This window comes from Diadema antillarum, unplaced genomic scaffold (genome assembly GCF_040938485.1).
Source record: "Diadema antillarum isolate AM-2024a unplaced genomic scaffold, OU_Dant_1.0 seq00000675_RagTag, whole genome shotgun sequence".
In the NCBI taxonomy this organism is placed as follows: Eukaryota; Metazoa; Echinodermata; class Echinoidea; order Diadematoida; family Diadematidae; genus Diadema; species Diadema antillarum.
The window spans coordinates 1,699,124-1,723,455 of record NW_027271581.1 but is presented as its reverse complement, the minus strand read 5'-3'; the positions used below and the strand labels follow the sequence as shown (position 1 = coordinate 1,723,455).

Below are 24,332 nucleotides of genomic sequence, written 5' to 3'. Positions count from 1 at the left end.
CAAGCCATCCTCTTTGCAATAATCCTTTGATTTAAATGAATAATGATACTTTATATTTTAAGTCTTGGTGTGAGAAAGGTGTAAGTTTTATAAATGATATGTTAGATAATGATGATTTTTATTTATGTTTTGAATTTCAGAGGAAGTTTGGTATACAAACTATTTTTTTTAGCACTGTGGAATGTGTACTTTTATCCAATTATTTGCTAAAAACTGTATGTCGAAAATGAATGAACATTTTATTCATCATGATTTAACTGTGATATTAAAACACAAGAAAGGTTGTTCTGATATTCATCGAACGTTTTTAAGACACACGTCAAAACATTTTAACAGCTTTGTAAAGTGAAGTAGCATGTTGAATCTTGATCAAACATGGTCTTTATGCTGTTTAATTAATTTTCAATCAACTATTGACATTAATATGAGGTGGTTCCAATTCAAGATCCTAAATAGAATATTGTACATGAAAGACGCCCTCTTAAAATTGGGTTTGTAACAAATAAAAAGTGTACGTTTTGTAATGATATTGAGGAAACGATAATGCAAATATTTACTTTATGTCCTTATTCAAAGATTATATGGAATAACTTTGAGCGATGGTTACTCCTGAAGATAGATAAACGATTGTATTTACAAACCAACATAAGCTATTTGGACTTTATGGTTGCAACAACAGTGCACTAAGCTGTATGATGATTTTTATAAGAACAGACATTTTCTCCGCGAAATTGAAAAACAAAAGTTCCGTAACTCGAACACATAATATCTGAAATAAAATTGTATTTTGTGATGGAAAAAATGCATAAGGAAAATGAATTGTAGAGAAAAGAATTTTGTGGAAAAATTGGCTCTATTTGACAAGTAATTTTGAACATTTAATCAAAATTATATAATACCAAAAGTGTCTTTTAGGGTTGTTTCTGCCAATGAAAAAAAAATATATAATTACATGTTGTAAAAATAGTTAAAGAAACTTTCTTATTATATGTATAGGTGCAGTAGGTTACTTTTTGTCTATGGTTGAATTATTATTTGATTCTGATTCTGTTTTGTATTGAAAAATCATTTGTAAATGTGAATTTCTTAATATATGTGTATAAATAAAACACCCTGTGGAAGGGTGAAAATTAGCCCATGAGTTCGACACGAGGTAATAAACAGCCAACGAGTTCGACAAATGCAACACGGGGTTTAATGTGTCGGTCTCTGCGCCTTGTTAGATTAGTTTTGAACAAATGGGCTATATGACTCGTGAGGTGTATAACTCATGGGCTGTATGACTTGTGAGCTGTATGACTCGTGAGTTGTATGACTCGTGAGCTGTATCTGTGAGCTGTGTGACTCGTGGACTGTATGACTCGTGGGTGTCAATCTCGTGACGTGCACGGGGAGAAGTATCATGCAACAAAGCAATTATGAAGGAACATCATTAGTGAACTTGTTTTTTGTTTTGTGTTGTATTTTTGCAGTTGTTGTTGTTGTTGTTGTTTTGTTTTGTTTTGTTTTGTTTTTTTTTTTTTTTTTGGGGGGGGGGGGTTGTTGCAAATGCCAATTTCTGGCAGATTAGGGGGATGGGGGCAATTAATCAGATATAACGTTGATAAGGGGGCTTTCTGTGACGTTGTATGTAAAGGCGAAAAGTTGAAGCCGAACGGCGGTATGGTATTGCCCATTAAAATGAGTAAATGAAGACAGATTGGTAAATTTGATCGGCAGACTGGCAGAGCCCTTCATCCCAACGGTAAATAGAGATGTAGAGTTGATATTAAGGCCGTGTCACACCGTTCCGGGCAAGCTACGCGGGCTTGTGGCGAGGAGTTTCCAGCACGTAGAAGATTTTCAGCGGGCGAACAAGAATGTTTGCAATTTTCATTCATGCCTTGTCATCCGTATCTGGGGAAGTTTTGCGGCTTGACTTGCGGGGAAACAAATTTACTCCCCGGCGCTCTCCGCAGTTGGTCCGCACTTGACAGTATCTAGCACTTATCTCGCCTGTAGTTGCCCGGAGGTGCTCACGAAGTCCGATTTAACCGCAGCCAAGTTTTGAGCATGACCCAAATTTCCGGGTGAGTCGTGGGAATGCCCAGAGAGGTCCACGCAGAACGCCAGTAGGAGGCCCCTAGCGGCAGCACTTCCCAGGCAACTCCCACGCAGGTACTTCGCAGTCCCGTATGAAGTCATGATTATGTAATTCTGTGGGATTTTAGCCATTCCATCAGAGGAATTCCTTCTCTGAGTTGTCAGCCTCCATGCGACTGGTACAAAGGTCACACAGTATACTCGCAAGTATAATTTAAGTAGAACGCGTCCAGCAAGTAAGACATGCGCTGACTCGCTCAAATCCTTTTCCGTCCTCAGGAATGTCCGGTATGCTAGAAAATCCCTACACGTAACAAGCCCGAGTAGCTTGCCTGGAAAGGTGTGGCAGGGCCTATAAACACGGTTGCGGGTAAAAGAATATGAATGTCCGGTATGCTAGAAAATCCCTACACGTAACAAGCCCGAGTAGCTTGCCTGGAAAGGTGTGACATGGCCTATGAACACGGTTGCGGGTAAAAGAATATGCGTGCGCACCTCCGGGTGACTACGGTTGAGATACGTGCTTGGTACTGTCATGTGCGGATCACCTACGGGGACCTCCGGGTAGTTAAAATTGTTCTTTGCAAGTCGCACGCAAGGCTTGCCCGGAAAGGTGTGACACGGCCTTTACAATAAGTCAGTAATATGAAGTAGTGTTATCATGTCTGCGCTCTTTAAATGATATTTGAGTTGGTGTATTTTCTTTAAATAGCTATCAACCCGTTTCCTACGGGAACCTGGAGGCCTGTGTATTAAGTCTATGGGAATTTCAGAATTCAGTATGGAACGGGTTAAATGTTTCATATTTGAAACGTATGTGCTTGCCCTTACCGAATCACATTATACGATAAAAAGAGTAGAATGAAAGTACAATAAATGCAATTAGAATATTTGTAAGACGTGAAAGTAAACTTTAAAAAAACAGTGTTCTTGGAAATTCCCCTATATCAGAGACACTGTTGCCAAGTCAACATGTACTTTCTAAAGAAGAAAGCAATACGATTTCTGCATTTGTTGGTAAGCACATAATACGTCCTGTAAATTCTAAGGAATAATCATAGCAGATCGCATAATCCACATAGTATTTTTGCGTATCGCAGATGATGAAAGAATAACTTTAAAATTAATCAACGAAAATGAAATTTCAAGGTGTGAAACAAAAAAATATCACCGATTTTGCAGAAAATCCCTTTCATTTTGGTTCAATGATGACGGAGAAGTGGGGATCCTGTTCTCATGGAATACTTGTTTATTGAAGGGATGGTACGTCCAGTATTGGTGGAGATGAGAATTGGGCTTTTAACTTTTTGCCAGATACCAAGAAAACACTTAAATGATATAGTACAGAGCATACCATTTTAAGAGGAATTCAACATTTATTGATGAAAATCGGGTTTTGAATAACTCAAACATCCAAAAACAAAGTAAAACAAAGCGATCGTAATAAACTGTGGGTCCCACACTTTATTAAAATTGCTCTTTTGTGGATATATCAGTCATTTCAAAACCAATTCTCATCAAATAAACGTTGAATTCCTTATAGAATTACGTGCTCTTTCATATTTCATAAGAGGTTTCTCATTATTCCACACAAAAAAAAAAATGTTAGGAACCTGAAATTAGGTGTCAACCAAAATTATAATCTCTTTATTAAAGCTCTTCCTAATTTTAGGCTTCATATCGTCTCCTTTTTTCCTTTTCTTTCTTTTTTCCTCATTATGATCATAATCTATACGTTTTACTTTGTTATATATCCATATGTATATTTACATACTGATGTGTTATTCACAGAATTTAGATTTGTAGGTAGTCGCACTGTCAGTTGTGAGCAAAATATCTTAATCACTATGGATGCCGAGCGCATCAAAGCGCTGAACATGAAGAAAGGACCCATTGCATGCATTCCGCAAATTCGCTTTTCTCAAAGACCACTGAACTAAACTAAATTAGGTTTTCTGCAAGAGGGAGGTAACAAGTATTACTTTCAAAACCTTATGAAATATAGATTTTGATTTTGTAAACTTTTTGAGACTTATCAATGCAGAAAGGCGGTTGTTTTTGTTTTGTTTTGTTTTGTTTTGGTTTGGTTTTTTTTAGGGGGGGGGGGACACACTGTATGTAGGGGAACACGGGGCAAAAATAATGTGCAACCAAAACGGGAATTCAAAGCACAGTAAAGCAAGGTTTTTGTTTATACTACAACCTGAGGACTGCCGCTCACAAATGGCAGGACATTTGTTTTCAAATTATCAGTTTCAGCAATTACTGTAAATTTGAAAAAAAAAGTATTAAAATTTCACTTTGCCCCAGACCATTGGGGCAAAGTGGAATACAAAACGCAAGGCATGCGGCGTGCGGTGGAAATGCACCAAACTTCATTTTACCCACAAGCCCATTAGTTAACATGTTCCACCTTGCCCCGTTCACTTTGCCCTAACCATGTATAATTTTCCCAACACGCATCACTGTGACGTCGGCCAACATTTGCTAGTCCTGATATCACGATTTATTGAAGCTTAAATTACTTTGCATTTTTATGGAAATAAAATCATTTTGAATTGAATTGAATTGAATTGAAATCTACGCATCATTGTTACCATGATTTTCGAGATTCTTTTTTCAGATAAGCATGATAATTTGGCATAAAATATATCAATATTGTTGGTTTTAAGGTATGCAAAACATATATTTTCCCTAAAGACACACATACAATTATTTATTTACACAGCTCTGATATCAAACGATGGAGCATCCCTAGAGGGATCTTGGTGCATGAGCTTAAGATTCAAGACTGTATTTATATATAGGTTTAATGGGGGTGTTTCACTTTGCCCTGTGTTCCTCTTTGCCCCGGGTTTCCATACACATGTGTATATAATAACAACAATAATAACGATAATAATAATAATAATAATAATAATAATAATAATAATAATAATAGTCATTATTATTATTATTATGATAGTAATAATAATCCCTTTACACACACACACACACACAAACACACAGATATATGTATGTATATATATATATATATATATATATGTGTGTGTGTGTGTGTGTGTGTGTGTGTGTGTGTGTGGGCGGGTGTGCGATTTTTTCTACCACTTGATTGTGAACCGCGTTTATTATAGGAAAAGCAATCTGCTGTGTAAAGTGTAGGGTATGAGGTATATCATGCATTTGGAAGTTCAAATACCGCCGTTGTGCGTAATTAAACAAAAAAAAAAGAACAGCTAACAAATAATTAACAGACTCAAATTCAGATTATCAGGCTTTCATGCATACAAGAAAGACACACAGAAAGCAAAATGATTCGAAGGATGCCCAGAGAGAATGCTAGGTTTTTAGTGTGCATATATGTTCAATATATTCAAAGACCAAGAATGTGGACTATCAAAAAGCGAACAAAGAATCAAAGTTCTTGCGTTTGCTACAAGCAGAGAGTTCAAACAAGAAATGGAAAGTTATTTAAGAAATGCGAATACGCTATAAACAACCGATTCCTCTTATAGCTGTTACAACGAAAGTAAATCTACATTTAAAACAACCTGTCCATCTAAAACCTATAGTGAAACAATGTCATAAATACGTGCATCCTTCAGTCCCTTTGTAAAATATCCTTGTCCATCAATTTCCCAGAAAACTTTGTAATACTTCATGTAATTTGGTAATAGTTTTTATTACATTATTATCATTATTAATTGATAACTACAACGCAAGTCTATTTCTCCCTTAATTTCAAAATATTATTATTCTTTTCCGAAACCAATGTATTTCTATTTCGTCTTGCACAGTAGAAAAGCATAAAGTGTACACAAAGCACTACATTTTGGAAAGCACAATTACGGTACCTAAAAGTGTTCTTTCTTGTACGATCTGTATTTTTTTTTAACGGTAAAAATCTACAATTTAGCATCTCTTATGAATATCTTTATGCAATGCGGACAGGTTTTTATCTGTCACTATATGGATGTGTAGACTAGTCTTTGGAAATCAGCGCAGATGTGGCTGAAGGAAACTCCTACACAGGGGAAAAGAGTTACCAATTTCAGAAACGTAATAATGATAGCCCTTTTCTATACAGCGTCAAATTTATAAACGTCATTAAAACTATAAAGACACTATGATATTGCTATCAAAAAACTACGTTTGATTACTGCAAAACCGATACAAAAACATTTATATACAATGTGACAGTTTGATAATTTGAATCTTACCAACTACAGTGCACTCATAATTATTTTATACAGTTATGGGGTGGAAGTTATATTTACAATTAGTCCAAACGCAAAAAGTCAAACAAAAAGATAATATGCATGAAAGTACGGATGAAATGAAATTGAAGAAAGCATTGCCGATTCAGTCAAACGGCAAAAGTGGCATTTATTGCGACAATTTAGACCTAAGTGACAGCATTTGCTCTAAACAATTTTATTGATAACCATTAGATGTCGCACTTTAATAGTGGATACGTGCATCATTTGGAGACCTGACTATAAGAACGACCCAAGTCCAATTTTTGGCCAAATTCAGTTTGACGTGGGAAATTGAAGCTTATGCATGGACTCATCTTGTGTATGAATGATAAATCCTAATTACCCCCGGAAGTGCCTGAAATAAATGAGTTAAATCTTATATGAATGTAAAAATGAAGGACATTCTTACATTCATATTATAGCGTCCTCTCTCTCGTCCTCTCATCTCTATAGCAGACTAATATCATGTATATGAATCAAAGAACGACCCAAGTCCATCACACAAAATGGCCTCTCCACTGTTAATTGTCATAATAATATATGTGACCGTGCACCTCAAAACGAACATAAAGTCGCACACACTGACTTTGCCCGAGGACTGAAAATAAGTGAAATGGGTCAACCTAGCCGAACTTGACTTTTTCATATTTTCTGAAAGAGCGGGTCTTCTTTTACATTATGCTAAAATTTGGTATCATAAATTGGGCAGGAAAGTGTGTTTTTTTAGCAGTTTATCTCGAACATTTTTGGTAGAATAGTGTGATTACGTGTGTCTTTAGAATCCCTTTTTCATTTCTCAAAAACCTTGTCCACACTCTTCACTTTCAACTCTAATAACTTTTGAAAGGATGAGACTACTGCTTTGAAAGTTTGCATTACTTATGGATAGAATATGTTAATGAGGCATGCTTAATTTTAGTTTAATCTGATAATCCCTTCATTGTTGTTACTCTGGTGGTTTACTTCCTGTTTTTTGTCCCATTCATCGCACAGCCAGCACGGTTTGGTAAAGATTAAGCGCTTGAATAGACACTGTACTTCAGAGCCTCTTTTCTCAGTTCACACTTTTCCTGAATTTGTGCTTTCTTTCCAGTATTTAGATAGGTTAGGAGAGTCCATTTGATTTGAGTTATACATCATTTTAAAGCTTAAAGTCTGTTCTTTCAGAATATAGTCCTAACAAAAAAATTCATGTCTGGCGACTTTTTGTTTGTTTTGAGGTGCAGGGTCACATATGTTCTAATTTGTATATACAATGCTGCCTTCCCATCACAGACAAATAGAATATAATTGGACAAATAAAAAAGATATGAAGTTTTTTTAAAGTTTACTCGAAATGGTCTTCCATGGACTTGGGTCGTTCTTATATTCAGATACTCATTTTTTTTTTCTCTTGACTTCGATCGGCATTTTTTTTTTCTGAAGTGGACGTGCCTATAATATCAAACTAAAAGGAGTCGATGTTATTTGCTTGTTTTTGGAATACATATGTAATTTATAGAGACAAGTTTTGAAGTGAAGTAAAATTTACTATAGTGAATTATATTCATTTACGTGGGACGGTTAGTTTCTTTGGGGTTTTTTTTCTCGTTTTTATTTTAACCACTTCTGTTTTTGCTAATTATTTTAGAGGCTTTCTCTGTGATCATTTGTGAAAGCCAATTGTTTTCTGATTTGTTTAATATAACATTTTGCTATGTCTGCTCAAAGTTATTATTTTTTCCAGCCTCCTCGATTGAAATTGAATTAGTCGTTTCTTTGTTCAGAGAAACGGGGTCATATTAGCACCTTTCTCTGCTTATTGTTACTTAAAAACGTTATGGGTAAATGATACAAAACAAATCCTGATACGACACGTTAGATTATTTCTTTTTTCCTTTTTCAGCCTGCCCCGTTTTCTACAGGCTGGTTAAAGCACAATACTTCGTATGTAAGGACCGTTGATAATGAGATGTCATATGAACTCCCTTTTTATATTCGTAACGCTGAAAATGTTGATATGTTTAAGTCATTGTTGAAAACTCATCTGTTTACACAACCTTAATTTTGCTGTTGTTGTTGTTGCTGTCGTTATCATAATATGTACATAATGCTGTATTTTGTTTTTACGTTATATATATTATTTTTCCCCCATTTGATGCGCTTAGAAACATCAGTATTAAGCGCTATATAAATGTTATTCATTATCATTATCATTATCATATCAAAATGCTTGCAGGCTGCATGTTGCTTTAAAAATGCTACTGCTAAAACTGTCAATGTTATTAAAGGATATCATTAACGAATTCATATTTCGCACTCAGAGAAATGATAAACCATGATCGAACATTTTGATTTTATCCTTAAAGGACAAGTTCACCCTCATAAACATATGGATTGAGAGAATGTAGCAATATTAGGAGAACACGTCATTGAAAGTTTGAGGAAAATCGGACAATCCGTTCAAAAGTTATGAATTTTTGAAGTTTTTGTGCAGTAACCGCTGGATGAGAAGACTACTGCAGTGTATGAATAACTTAGATGTCACATGCGTACAACAATATAAGGAAAATATAAAGAGAATTTCACAAAATTCCATCTTTTGAAAAAAGTACATATTCCCTTGACTCGTTACCGACATATGTTAGGGGTAATATTATTTCCCCTGCCTTTAGAAAGAGACAAGTCAAGTGCTCTTTTATTTTGCGAAAAAAGTGAAAATATGTTGAATTTTCTTTACATTTTCTTTATACTGTTGTACGCATATGACTCACAAGCTGTAGTAGTCTCCTCATCCAGCGGTTCCAACACAAAAATTTTAAAAATTCATAACTTTTGCATCGATTGTCCAATTTTCCTCAATCTTTCACTGATGTGTTCTGCTAATATTGCTGCATTCTCTCAATCCTTATGTTTATGAAGGTGAACTTGTCCTTTAACCTTCTTGTCATTACAGAATCTTTTTCTTGCGGTGATAGATCGTCTCATCACAAGTCTGCAGAGCCGACCAGAGAAATTTTAGATACTCCACGTCTTTTTCAATGACCTCTTCATTATTCGTAGGGGTGTATTTCTCAAACATCCAGATTTTTCTCTTGCCTGTGGACCCTGATATCTCATGACAAACAGCCTCGGGATCAGCGTAGTCTTTTTTGTGAGTTATCACAACTAGTGGTTCTGTGCCTAAAAAAAGAAAGAAAGAAAGAAGAAGAAGTAGGGAAAATTCCCTAAAATCACTACAAACAATATGCCAGACTTAGATAATATTTGTACTTCTCTCACAGAAACGGGAGATCCCGCATGTGACCTTTCTACCACAAGGAAGAGGGATAACTTTAGAGTAGATAGCGTTAGGCCAGAAAGAGGCTTGTTAAAAAAACAAACAAACAAACAAACAGAAATGCAGCAAGGCAAGCAGCTCTGTGGAGGCACTGGTGGACAATACAGCTTGAGGCAAACAAGTGTTTCCAGAATTAATTGCTCGATTGTTTGTTTTAAGGGAAGGTTTGAGCCGTGATTGGTTTTGAAAGCTGCTACCTATTCTAAAGAAACATTTTTATTGTAGATCACAAATGAAAAAAAAATGTTTGGTTTGGAAGAATCTACAGATAGCTGTCAAAAATTGACAGTAGTGTGTTTGATTGGTTCCACTTATATCTCTCATGTCATATTCAAATCATTCGAGGTCAAAATACATTTTCCTTCGTCTTTCGTTACGTTTCGTTTATTTCATTTCCAACACACTATGATTACAACATATGAATACACAATTTTATAACAATTTTAAGGCAAGGAGAGGGGACTGCTAAAAAGCAGATCTTGTTGGCTGCAGTCCCCTCATTAAAATTATAGTTACAAAGCTGATAAAACGAGACAAAGAAAGTAAAGTAAGACAGATATATATTCTAGATATTTGTCTCTTTATATTGGTCTTCGTCAATTTTAAGTGCTGTTTGAGCGACTGAAGATAATCAAGAACTAAAAAAATCTATTCAGAGGAAAGAACTGCATGTGTCGTAAAGAAATCTGTCGACAAAATAGACAACAATATTTCAGCTACTGAACGAGAGATTACTTGAATGCGTGTTTAGCAGGTCGAGTCGGCATTTGAGTAAATTATCTGTTTCACTTAAATGAATTATGATTTCTTCGATGTGTTAAGCAACTGCAATGTACCTTAATCTACCCAACTGAAAAACGAGAAATGATTTCCTGTGTCCTGTGTTGTAAGTTAAGTCAAGCTAACTAAAGGTAACTTTGACCAGTAACGCTGTATGCAATATACTCTTTATTTACAATGTCATTATTACCGTCAACATATACAGAAAGAAAAATAGTATAGATAACTTTCAAGAAACTGCAATGTCTACTTATTGTTATACTAAAAGTTACCATTTGTTTGTAAGGGGAGGCATGTCTATTCAGCCTATTATATTTTCTCCGTGTGTGTGTGTGTGTGTGTGTGTGTGTGTGTGCGTGCGTGAGTGCATCAAGGTTTTGACATGTATAAGTCAAGATGTATTTTTTTTTTAAATCCTTACAGTGCGCCTGCTCAACATACTTGCCTCTTTGAACACTGTTGAATGCAAGTTTCACGTATTTTCGTCTGTTTCTAATAATTTTCGAGTAATTCAGATGTAGAGTGTCTATTTTGTTTCATTGCAGTATTATCATTTACCTTAACCCAACATTTGTCTTTCCTTCTTCGTATTCAGTTCAAATCTCTCATCAGACATTAGATGTTGAGTCAGGTCTATCGTGTTTATTGTTTTATGTTTGGATGAAATGCATTAGGTGATGCATTTATTTCAAAATTCAGTCTTTATTCTTAAGTCTTTTTGGTGTTCAGAATGTTGGTTGCAGAGCCTTGAAGAAAGAAAAGACGAATATCTCAAAGCTGAATTAGACTGATGACACCTAGGAAGTCTGAATACGTACCTAGATAACGCTTCACCATGTTGCAGAACGTTTTAATGAAGTTCTTCCCGTCTTTTTCCGCGTCTGGTCTGAAAGTATTCAGAAATATTTCCAACATCTTTGACATGAAATTTTCTTTACGTTTGTCGTGTGAAAACACGAAAAACAACACTTCCCAAGAGTAAAATTAATTCAAAAAATGCCATCATTCATTGAATGAAAACAAATACGTAGATTAGATATCATTAACATGAATAGCTAATATTGGCTATCATGTTTTTCATTGGGAACAGTATGGTTACTGGTCGAATCAAATCATGAATTCATTGAATAACAAAAGACATTGCACACGACCATTGTACTAGCGACGGACACCAAAAATCACTAGAGTGATATTAAAGTAGATGCAATGAAATGCAATACGGTAGCATAGACGCAAATTAGCAAAACAAAAAAAAAAGACCAGAAACAAAAGAAGACAAAATTACTAAAAGATCCCTAAAATATAGGCCTACTTAACTTAGCCCTCAATAACTGATGCAACAAACATTCGTGCTTATGTTTGGGTTAAGATTCAAAAATAATTCTATAGCCCCCCCCCCCCCCCCCCACCTCTCTGTCTTTCTATCCTTGAAGGGAATAATTTCCAAATAGAAATCAATGGATTTCTGTGACTGGTTTATCATCTTCTCCGTTTTTTTTTTCCTTTTTTACTGTAGCAGCCCCCTTCCCGTCGTTCCCCTGCTCTGCGTGAGAGGTATGTGTGAGAAAGTTTTACAAGGCAACTGATTTGTGAAATAATGAAGACTTGCGTAAATACCAAAGGGAGAAAAGGATGATGCTATGGTCACTTCGAACGTCATTTTAACAAATAACACTGTTGTTTAAAATACGTTCAACACAAGAATTGAATTACTCTCTCATTTATCGTGAAATAATAAAACTTTTCTTCCGTCCTCATCAATACAAATCATTGTGTTATAATCAAACTACCCTAACAAATGGAATGTGAACTAATAATGTAAATGCTGATAACTTCACTGTCTGAAAACGTGAAAATAAATCTCTCACCTTTGACGATAAACAAATACAGCACAATGACATTCTTCTTCCTTTCTTTTGACTCTTGTCTTACTGATTGCACGGAATATCCCATCTGAAAATAAGTCAGAGAGTAAGAGGAAATACAAATGACTATTCATATCGAAATGATGACTAGTTTCACTGTTGATATCGCTTAGTAATTATATGGGATAGATGAGGGAAGTGACATTTGAGTGGTTTGTCGTTTCTGGTACATTGTAACAGAGTGGACAAGAAAGACTGAATTAAAGTGGTAATCATATACTGATATGAACTGCATATTCTTGCTTAAATAATATTATTTGAATATAAGTAAGGGAATTTTAGTGTAATATACTTACTACACTCTTCCTTTAGGCGTTCCAGAGTCTTGGAAGACAAATCTTGTATACCACATGTGTCGATCAAGTCGATTCTCTCTGCTAATATGTGGTGGAAGCGGCGACGGGTCATTCTTCCTCCGTCTTCCCCTACTCCTTCCTTTGTCACGATGGAATATTGTCCTGTTAGTGAATACAAGAAGAAGCACCATTGTTAAATTTCTTATAATATGCAATTATAGAACTCTTCTTATTTGTCCATCTATCTAAATGGGCTTTAAAATAAAGTAATGGATATTGCCACCGATAAAGAACATTTATAATCTGTATCTACCGTTGCTTACAAGGAGACTGCCCATAGAATATTATTCATTGAGACAAACTCACTGTCATCTTGTTGTACTTTGCGTCTGCTATATACATCAAGTATGAAAATAATCAAGATAAATGAACAAGAAGTATATATGTGCAGCAATCATATTATTGTAAGGTATTCAATGTCATTGTCAAGGTCTCTAATGTAGTGTCATTGTCACGACCACCACTTCTTATACTTCTTCCGATGCATTATGCCTAATTCAGTGCGTCATTTACATATCATTCAATTGCACATGCATAACATTGGATGTTTGTTTTAGCTCTCTCTATCTGCGGGTATATAAATGATGCATGAATAAATTGCATAATGTTCGCTTTCGAAAAGCAAACAAACATGACAAACAGTTGATATAAACCCAAACACGCGGCTTTTGACTACGTGGGTGTCAGAATTCCAAATATAGTACGGTGTTTCTATTAAAGTGTTTCTATTCAAAAAGTAAGGGATTTATATCAGTGGAAGCTTAGCACTCTCTGAAGTGCTGATAAATTAACATAAACAGCAAGAAACAAAATCTGTTACCATTTAGGGCAAAGTTGAGCGAGTTGATGAGACATGATTTCCCAGCAGCAATTTCACCGAAGAAACTGATGTTCACCTTGGACGGGTTTTCAAAATCCTTTTCATAACGTGCCCTTCCAGGTTTGTAATCCTTGATTTTCTGTCGAAGCTCGTCTCGCTGATTCCGTGAATCAATCACTGTGTATAAAAAAGGATTAACCATGCATATTCAGATGCTATAATCATGGTTATGACATGAATCCGTAATAGATAAAACGAGGAAGATCTTTTTTGTGTGATTGCTGGGGAGATACTAATGAGACTCACTTTGGCTCCAATGGCATTTCGCTTTGTTTTATCTTTTCTTTGATCATTGTTGCGCTCTCCAGTAGACGAACAAAGAAAATCATGGATGAAAAATACCTTATATTCCGTATATACTTAACTAACAAATTAGTAATTGATTCAGTCGCGTAAATATGTAACACTCCAATCTGTACATTACACGGATGGGATTTCAGTAGCACCAGCTGAGATATTGGTAATTCTCTTAACATGATTATACTAAATGATAAAATGATTTCTTATCGTTAAAGAAAGACACGTGCATTGCAACTGATTTCGACAACAGCATCCTATAATTTATAGAATGATGTTATAGAAAATTGAAAGCCGCCGCACGTGTACTCCCTTGAAATCAGTTTACAGAAGAAGAAAAAAAAAACATAAAAAAGTTATTGTTTCATTCTTTTAACAATATATAGAGAGTTGCCTACAATAGAGTAGGAGACACAAGCCGTAGTTTACAACTACAGAGGTCATCAGAGGGTATATAATGATTTTTTTTTCAATTAATAAAGAACAAAGTTGTCTCTGAACTGAGGCATTTCCGTTTGCACTCTTGATCAAAATAAACAAAAAGGAAGGTTTAATTTACATTGATAGCCCAACTGGAATATTAGGCAGACAGTATACACAACTTTAAAATCAATTTGACTTTATAAGTGATCAGTTATAGGTCGTCCAAATTTCAATAGAAAGTTTCAAAAAACCTTTAAGGATAAAACAACAACAACAACAACAGGAAAATTAGATTCGACCAAAGTCATGCCACGGAATACTATAACTCGTAAATCAATTATCTATACGCCTCTAAAAGGAAATTTAACTTGTCTGCTTTATCTAAAGAAAATTTTTAATATATCAGAATAGACCATCTCTCTCCTCGGAGAAACAAATGCACAAACATGTTCCTTGACTTTTCTTGCCTCTGAAAGACACCAATCATTCTTTTCTTTCTTGATTGTAGAACAACAAATGAAGTCAAATAATGTGTACAGATGATGCACAAAAGAATTGGCTATTTTAATATTGGCTACTGACTAATCACCCCTCCCTCATTTTTCTACCAAAATTAATCTGGACAAAGTGTGCATACACCAAGAATTTTCATACTCAATTCCATTTCCTCATCAGTTGGCTCTCCTTCCCGTGGTCTCCTCCAGCAGGGATTCCAGTCACATCCTGTGAGATATTACATAATGAACAAAGTTAATGTTTACAAATATGAATGTGTAAAATACTTTCTAAATGCTTGTTGAATTTCATATCGAATAGAAAACATGGTTTTCCATGAAGACGTACACGCTCATCGACACAACTAATGTCTGCTCCAGTCGAGCTTCTTCGGCATTCTGTGAGGTCCTTCTTCTATACTGAGATCAATGATTGAGCTGTACACAATTCGTTACGATGATTCGTGAATACATCAGGGCAATCTTTCCCAACCAAGGTTTGCGTATACCATACAGATTCGAAATACTTCTTGTAAGAAATATCAGCCTTCTTATATTTTCATAAAGGGTTAATTTGGAATCAGTTTAGGTCAGTATATTAGAAAATGTTCAGATTGCTATGAAATGTAAATCAATCTAATATACTAATCCAGCGACAATAAAATCCAGAAATGTATAGGTTGCTATATCTCTGACATTTTAATCCGTCACAAAGACTAGAAACTGCTAAATATCACTACACCATCGAATGTTTCAGAAATGATAAGAAAAGGGATGTTGGTGGTCAACTTGAATCATTTTCATCAATGCCTTTTCTTTTTTGATCGACGCTGTTCAAACAAAAACAAAAAACCCGAAAAGCCTCACAATAATCGCTATGACAAATGGAAGAGTTTGTTCGCAAATACCGATAAGTCCATTTTTGAAGATTTTGAAGTACGGTCTCTGTCATAAAGTACAAAATAATACCTTTTAAATGATATATTGGTCACTACATATAAAAGTACATTTTTGAAGTTACGGTCAAAAGAAGCAACAATTTTCTTATTACTCTCTTTATTTTTCTAGACCTTTAATCTTTTATATAATAGTCCAGAAACGCCTGTGGCAATAGGCGTCAGGCGTGCCTGCCAATCAGCTAACAAACTAAACAAAATAAGGAACAGATGTTTGGGGAATACCTTTTCGCGGTAGGTAGTCTTGATGATACTTTTGAAGAATCTTTCCAACAAGGAAGAACAGCGTGACTAAGGCAACAGTAACGCCGATGACTAGTCCAATAATGAGACCTAAGCTGTTATATTTCCCTGCTGTTTGATACAAAAACAATTAAAAGGCATTAATCATCAAGAATCACATCTAAATGAGAATTTAACACGTAATTATTATCTGCTTTGTGTTGTGCAGAAGAAGAGCTCAAAAATAGACCACAATAAACATATTTTTTTAAAACATATTGTACGGAGAAAACACTATGAATACTTTTCACGACTTGCTACTTTTATTTCTAACTGAATTGTCAAGAAGATTGTTCACGTATGGCATGACGCTTCGACATTTGCGAGAGTTTTCCAGTGGAAAAAGAAACCAACAACTAGTCACTGAAATAATTGGAACATTTAAAGAAACTTACTTTTGTTTTTGCTCTTTGAGGCTCATAAGAATATAGAAGTGGTGATTTTGTTCTACTTCCATCAGAGAGAGAGAGAGAGAAAGAGAGATAGACAGACAGATGGGGGGGGGTGTAGGGTAAGGATTGACATCTTATTTCGGTGTTAATTTCTGAAGAAAAATTAGGTGCATATTTCTCACAAAATGAAATGCCCTATAGGCCGAGAACAGGGAGGTGTAACAATGTATCTCTTGTGTGCTCTTATCAAAGTAAGACACTGTGTTCGTAATGTCCATCCCAGATGTAGAGAACTACAGATGTTAAAATAAACAAGACAATTCCAAAGTAAAGAGGATTTGTTCTTCCTATAAAGGTCAAAGGTCAAAGGTCAAGGTCAAATCATGAAATTTGATTTGATTTGATTTATTTCTGCTTAATTCCGTTACATCAGATAGGATCATGTACATGTCATTTATGACAAACAGTATATCGACACATAGTCTTAGTACAATTATACAAGACAAATACAAACATACAAGCTTATGGAACTAAAACAGAAGGGTCTCCAAAATAAGCCGAGGCTTGACGGTATGGAGACTATATGCTTACCTACTCTGAATAGAATAGGGAATAGAGAAAGAGAGAAATAGGGAAGGGTAGGGGGAATAGGGAAAGTTACAGAGTGTATGGGTACCACTCCAACTACTTTACAATAATAGTAATGATGATAAATACAATATGATAATGATATTAAAGTTAACACGTTCAGTTGCCTTTGCGGGAGTAGTGACCGAATATGCACTATGAAAATAATAATATGTGAATACAAAATATCTTATACGTATTGTTATTTGACATTGAATAACATATATCGTGCTTGTTTTATGTACGCAGTAATGGTAAGGCACATCGTACACATGCATGCTCATACTATACATGATGTATCCTACACATACATAACACTTTGTTAGAACGAGTTCCTCATATAAAATTCCTTGGTATCACAGTGGATGATAAACTTTCGTGGAGGCCGCATATTACTAACATTAGTACAATAATTTCACGCAATATTGGTATTATTAATAGACTCAAGTTTCATATTCCATTGTCCTCTTTGTTGACGTTGTATTTTTCTCTAATTTTACCTTATCTTAATTACGGACTCCTAGCGTGGGGTAGTGCCCATCAAAACTTACTAGATAAATTACTTTTGTTACAAAAAAAAGGTTATTCGTATTATTTGTGGCGTCCCGCCACGTTCCCATACAGAGCCATTATTTATTAAACATGAGATTTTGAAAATTAAAGATTTGTATTTTTTTCAACTTGGTCAGTTTATGTTTAATTACAATGTAAATGCACTTCCCAGTATTTTTAATTCAATGTTCCCACGAAACCAGTCTTTTCATGATTATCCCACTAGACAATCTAATGAGTTTCATTTACCCCTCCTGAGAACTTTATTGGCTCAGAATACATTTATATACACTGGTCCTAGATTTTGGAACTCACTGAGCTGTGAAATAAAAAATTCCCCATCTTTGTATTCTTTTAAGCGCAAGTTGAAACTTTTTTTTATTAAATCCTCCCTGACATGTTTTTTTTTTCATTAACAGCTATAGTATTTGTTAACCTCAGAGTTCATCATCCACCCACCAATCATTCAAACACTGAATTTATTATTACGTAAAAAAGTAGCCATTACAATCCTTGCTCAGCTGCATGCAGCACCATCTCTATGAAGCACATTCTCTACCATCCTCTGTTCCATTTCCCTTTTTCAGCGTGTAGGTATTCTCTCATTCTCTCTTTTCTTCTTTCTTTCCTTCCATACTTTTCATCTATTCTGGCAAGTTGTGTCATGTTGTTGCGTTTCTTCTGTTTTGTCCCGTCGTGTCGTATATTATATTCGTCACAAGTGTTTGTAAATAAGTAATTTATAGGTTTTATGAGTGGTTCACAATCTACAAGCTTTGCTTTTTAGTGGACCTCTCTATTCTTTCTTCCTTTTTTTTTCAACTGAAGCATGACTTTGTATTATTTTTTTTTTTGCCAGTATGCGCTCCTATGTTTATTGATACCATTTATTAATTAAGACAAATGTTCTTTGTTTATGATGTAAAACCTGATTTATCTTGTGTTATGTTTTTGTTGAAAAAGAAAGAAGAAGAAGAATGAAAATAAATGAATTGAATATACATACTCATATTCATAATATAAACATTCACGTAGCTCCAAACGTCATGATAAAAAAAAATACTTACTGCTAACTGTCAGAAAAGTGGAATTTGAGAAAACCTCGAAATTCCTCAGTACAATCTGGCAGTGGTAGCGACCTTCATCTGCCGTTTGCAAATCGGTGATGACGAGACTAAAATTCCCGTCCATGTCGAACCGCTCCTCCTTACTTATAAAGTTCCCATTGAAAAATGAAGCTTTTCGCGTTGTTAGCTCCTGATGCGAGCTGTTTTCTTTGGCCCAGATCGCAACGAGTGGCTCCTCCTCGAAGTAGCATGGCAATCTGATGTCTGCCCCTTCCCATAACTGAAATGTGGGGAGAGTGTCAACCATAGACGCTACGCGACAAGAAAGAGAAGAACGTAATTCGTTGTTTAATGCACTTAGCTGGTACACGATAAAGCTGCTGTTAGCACAGACCAATAGGATCAAGTATGCAAAAAACTTTTATGTGTACATCCAGCTTACCTACCCCTCCAAAAAAAAAATCAACAACAACGCTGTATTCTTCTTTGCTTTAATTCTTGGAATAATTCGGGCCGGTTCACTATCATTTCGAATAGCTGCTTTACCTATCAATACGAAGAGGTTTTGGCAGCCCATTTGAATTACACTCTTGGATTCAGCGTTGGTTTTGTTTTGACACATACAGACACATGATTTCAAACAAAGAGACAAACAGAATATCCAAAGTTACGAGGACTAAAAGAACAAACAAACAAGCAAGCAAACTATAGTCCAATGCTACTTGCGAAACTTGCCATTACCATACGCCTCTTAATACCCTATATGTGACCCTGCACCTCAAAACAAACAAAAAGTCGCCAGATATGAAATTTTAATTAAGACCATATTCTGAAAGAGCAGACTTTAAGCTTTAAAATGATATATAACTCAAATAAAATGGACTCTCCTAACCTATCTAAATATTGGAAAGAAAGCACAAACTCAGGAAAAGTGTAAATTGAGAAAAGAGGCTGTGAAGTACAGTGTCTATTCAAGCGCATAATCTTTACCAAACCGTGCTGGCTGTGCGATGAATGGGACAAAAAAACAGGAAGTAAACCACCGGAGTAACAACAATGAAAGGATTATTAGATTAAACTGAAATTAAGCATGCCTCATTAACACATTCTGTCCATATTCAATGCCAGCTTTCAAAGCAGTAGCACTATCTTTTCAAAAGTTATTAGAGTTGAAAGTGAAGATTGTTTACAAGGTCTTTCAAAAATGTTAAAGGGATTCTAAAGACACTCCTAATCACACTATTCTACCAAAAATGTTCGAGATAAACTGCTAAAAAAACACACTTTCCTGCCTGTTTTATGATACCAAATTTAAGCATAATGTAGAAGAACGTCCGCTCTTTCAGAAAATATGAAAAAGTCAAGTTCGGCTAGGTTGACCCATTTCACTTATTTTTAGTCCTCACGCAAAATCAGTGTGTGCGACTTTATGTTCGTTTTGAGGTGCACGGTCACATATATAGTTAATAGAAACAAAAAGCAGATGTAAAGTGTACAATGATTATGTTAACCTAGCATTATCCATTTGTGGGCTCAACTACCTTTTACACCAGTCTGGGAAGTGAAATGTAGTTGCACAAGTACTCGATTGTTGCAACGTATTATTAAAGTACATTCCCATAGACGTACGAAAGTATTTAGGCCTACTTGTCAAATGTACTAGCCCATTCTTATTATTCAGTTGTATAATATTTTATTCTTTATCATGCAAAGTTACGTGTCACCATGTTTCTTCCAATACAGTTTTATGTGCGTTTTCACAGCCAACAATACGTGAACAATCATTGTTATGCTCTCTTGCTGTAAAGTTCCCGCCTGCTCTAAATGTTTTTTTTTTCTCCTTCACGACGTGCTGGATCAAAGTGCGTTTGGGATTTCAAACTGCCTCAGTGCTGACCTTTCTAACCCCAATGTTTGCTTCTGCGCCTTTTTTTGAGCGGCATATCATAATTGCCTCCAGACATAGAAACAAACAAACACAAAATGCTATACTACGTCACGTGATGTTTGCCCTTTGTCTCTGTAAATGTACGAAGCTGACAGATTTTCCAAATCGTGAAAATAACTTTAACTACATTTTTCAAGTACTTACAATTTTCATCTGTATAAGCTTGGTGGATGTCATTACTCAAATTATGTAACTAAACTAGTATGTACGATTTCATTTAGTGTCGTCGGACCTCGTTGCATTACTTAACACCTCGCTTCCAAACTCCATGTACACAAATGCATTTATCTATTTAATGTCTCCGCAAGCAAAACCCTGAATGATAATTACTGCAAAAGAAATAATTATGGAAATGATGGATACAAAATATAACGTGTCTAATCTGGTAAAATCTCCCTATACACTTAACATTTTAATGGTGATGTAAGACATTTCAATGAATTTATTTGGGTCTCAAAGAAGTAGTGTAGAGTATTGAAATATTCAATATGTGAACTCTAAAATGGCAATATGAATTACAAATGCTGCTCATATTTCTAAGATTTATCCTCAATCATCCCTCTAAAAAAACGACAATAAAACACTTACAAAGAAAATCCGAAGATATAAAATCTTATTGTGATATTCAGGTATTGGTGATATAAACGCTTCACAAGTTAAAATATAAAATTATTAACAGTGTTACAAAGTCGTACGTAAGTCGTACTTTTCAACACATTATTCCATTCCCCTACGACTTATAACGTTTCCTACTATTCACTTTATATTTGTTATACCCAAATCTGCGAATACCGTGCAGCTCGATCCACTTTTTTTTTCAATCGATAGTACATGTATACATGTATATCGTTTCCACTCGACTCTAGAATACACTAATCATATCAAGTACGTTTCAATACACATACGGAAGCTGCTATAAACGTATTATTTACTGTATCGCAGTAGGGAAGACCTGTCTGTTTGATTTCTTATTAAATCATTATATTCCCAAAATTACTTCATATATCAAAACCAGAATGAACCGATTGAAACTTATATATTATTACAAATACTTTTTCGTTGTGATTACTCATACAACGTTGATTAAATTAGATCACATACATTTCTCCGTCTAATGATTTGAAACATTCTTGTTTATTTCCTATACTTTTTTGGTTTCTTCAAAATTTGTTTCCAATCCATTATGAGATACAGAATGTAACGATCGCCCATCTATATACTCGGGCCAAAATCAGAACTAGGACAAGTGTGGTCCAGCCTATCAGATATTTTTTTTTTGAATACTGCACTCAATACGTCGCTAATTCATTACAATATCATCATTACAAGTAGATGCATCAGGTCAGTCACAATTTAGTTCTGACAATAATGAACAAATTCCGTATTCATGATTATGCATGCACGTGTAACAAGTAATGCAAACCCATGATGTTTCTGTTATTTTTCTGCTAAGAGTTTGCTTTTAAATCATTCAAGAAATAATTTTCACCATTTAAGTTCCGAAATCGATTACGTAACATACATGCTTTATAAAACGGGAATGTCTAAACAGGAAATAAATGCTTACTTTCCTCTTCGTACTTGGATGGTATAGAATTGGTTGAGGTGAGAATTTATCTTAAAATATCTTCTTTTTTTTGGAAGATATTCAAGAAACACTTCATGAAATTTTAGGAAGTCTACAATTCCAAGAGAAATGAAAATCGGTTTTGAAACAACTGATATAAAAAAACAAAATACAACAAAGAGAACGAAAAAGGGTGGATTCGTTCTTTTTTATGATTGCTTTTTCAAAGAATACCTCGGCCATTTTCATCAAGTAAATTTTGAATTTCTCTTTGAATTACATGTTCTAACTAACAAACTAACAAACACACCATCTAATAATCAAGAAACGCCTGAAACCTCGAATCCCATCTTAATCGAAACTGTACCATTCCTTTAAAGGACATCTTATCACCTTATCTGAGTATGCATGGGCATACGATTGTGGATATTAAAGTATGAAACAACGTCTGACGCCAACAGATTAAACTGTGATATCTGTATGTTTGAAGCAAATCCCGCTTTGTATCTGTAAACACGTTATATTTCTTAAGGCTAATAGACAGTTTAAGATTGTCAGTCATGGCTTTCAGTCACTATCTTTTATTAAATCCATAAGTTGTGACTGTGATTGGTTGCGCACCCCCCCCCTCCCCCCACACACACATACACCTTTTTCTCAAAAATATCAGATCAGCCCTTCTCAGCATCACTATGACTTTTTTCTGATAACACTGAAAGCTTCTCGTTGTTATTCAAAAATACTCCTCCTTTTGGGCATTATCATTTGTTATGCATTAAAGATAGCATACTGGACAAGGGCTCTTCTATTTGGCTAAAATATTCATAAGCAAGAGATGGCTCATTGCATATAATTCAATGGAGATATAACAAATATGTGCTGACTTACATTTGTGACACTGCATCACAAAACAAACAAAAAGTCGCCAAACATGAGTTTTGAGTTAAGGGTGGATTCTGAATGAGCAGAATCTAAGCTTTTAAATGATGTATAACTCATTCAAATGTACTCCCCTAATCTACCTAGATACTGGAAAGAAACACACACTCTAGAAAATTGTGAACTGAGAAAAGAGGCTCTGAAGTACAGGGTCTATTTAAACGCTTTAACTTTCACCAAGCCGCGCTAGCTGTGCGATGAAAGGGACAAAACACATGATGTTAATCACGTGAAGAGCAATAATGAAAGGATGATCAAATTAAACTGAAATTGAGCATGTTGTATTAACACATTCTGTCCATGATTAATACCAACTTTCAAAGCAGCAGAGTTATCCTTTCAAAAGTTATTAGAATTGAAAGTGAAGAGTGTGTAAAGGATTTCAAGAAATGAAAAGGGAACTCACAAAAACATACCTGATCATTCCATTCTCCAAAAAAAAAGGAGTTGTAGAAAAACTGCTGAAAACACTATTATTCCCATGCATGTTATGATCCCAGATTTAACAATAATGTAGAAAAAGGGTAGCTCTTTCAGAAAATATGAAAAACTCAAGATTGACTCTGTAGATCCATTTCACCTTTTTTGAGGCATTGTGAAATCAAGGGGTGCGACGTTTTGTTTGTTTTGTGGTGCACGGTCACATTTTAATACATTCTGATTAACTTTTGATTACTTGATCTCTACAATTAAAGGCTCATAACAACAATTACTGGGTACACAAGTCATGCATGTTAATAATCATTCACATGTACCGTATTGATCTATGCAGCTATACCAAGTGAGCGGCAAGTAATCTACCGAGGCCCAGACTGCTCTTCGTATATTGTATTCATTCTTGTTGAATGTGTCAAATGGAGAGTAACAGTGGAAGCGCGGAGTGCAAAATGTATTCAAAATACGTACACTTACCTTTTGCAACGAAGATCACAAAAGCAGTTACCAATAGAAGAAGTCTAGTGCAGGCTTTCATAAGTGAGCACATTTTGTTGCAACTGTCTAAACATTTATAGGGCCTACCATGGAAGTGATAAGTAGATCATATCTTCGCATATTATAACTGGAACAAATGCACTGTAGACCTTCTCATCTATAGGTAATATCCACACAGCTTCCTGAATCCTTACGCACCCAGCCTTGTATGTGGGCATGGCAGCATGCAATTATGTTTTCCACCAGACGTCATG

General features: G+C 35.1%; 1 protein-coding gene across 1 annotated transcript; it reads right to left on the bottom strand.

Moving 5' to 3' along the window:
* Nucleotides 1-9,270: 9,270 nt before the first annotated feature.
* On the bottom strand, nt 9,271-24,172 carry LOC139737005 (uncharacterized). The gene is made up of 9 exons (XM_071647677.1): nt 24,058-24,172; nt 18,692-19,003; nt 15,997-16,125; nt 14,976-15,044; nt 13,542-13,718; nt 12,662-12,823; nt 12,309-12,393; nt 11,259-11,326; nt 9,271-9,503 (listed from the first exon to the last, which is right to left on the bottom strand). The coding sequence occupies exons 1-9, from the start codon at nt 24,128-24,130 to the stop codon at nt 9,271-9,273; spliced, it is 1,308 nt and encodes a 435-aa protein (XP_071503778.1). The 5' UTR covers nt 24,131-24,172.
* Between the last annotated feature and the right edge of the window lie 160 nt (nt 24,173-24,332).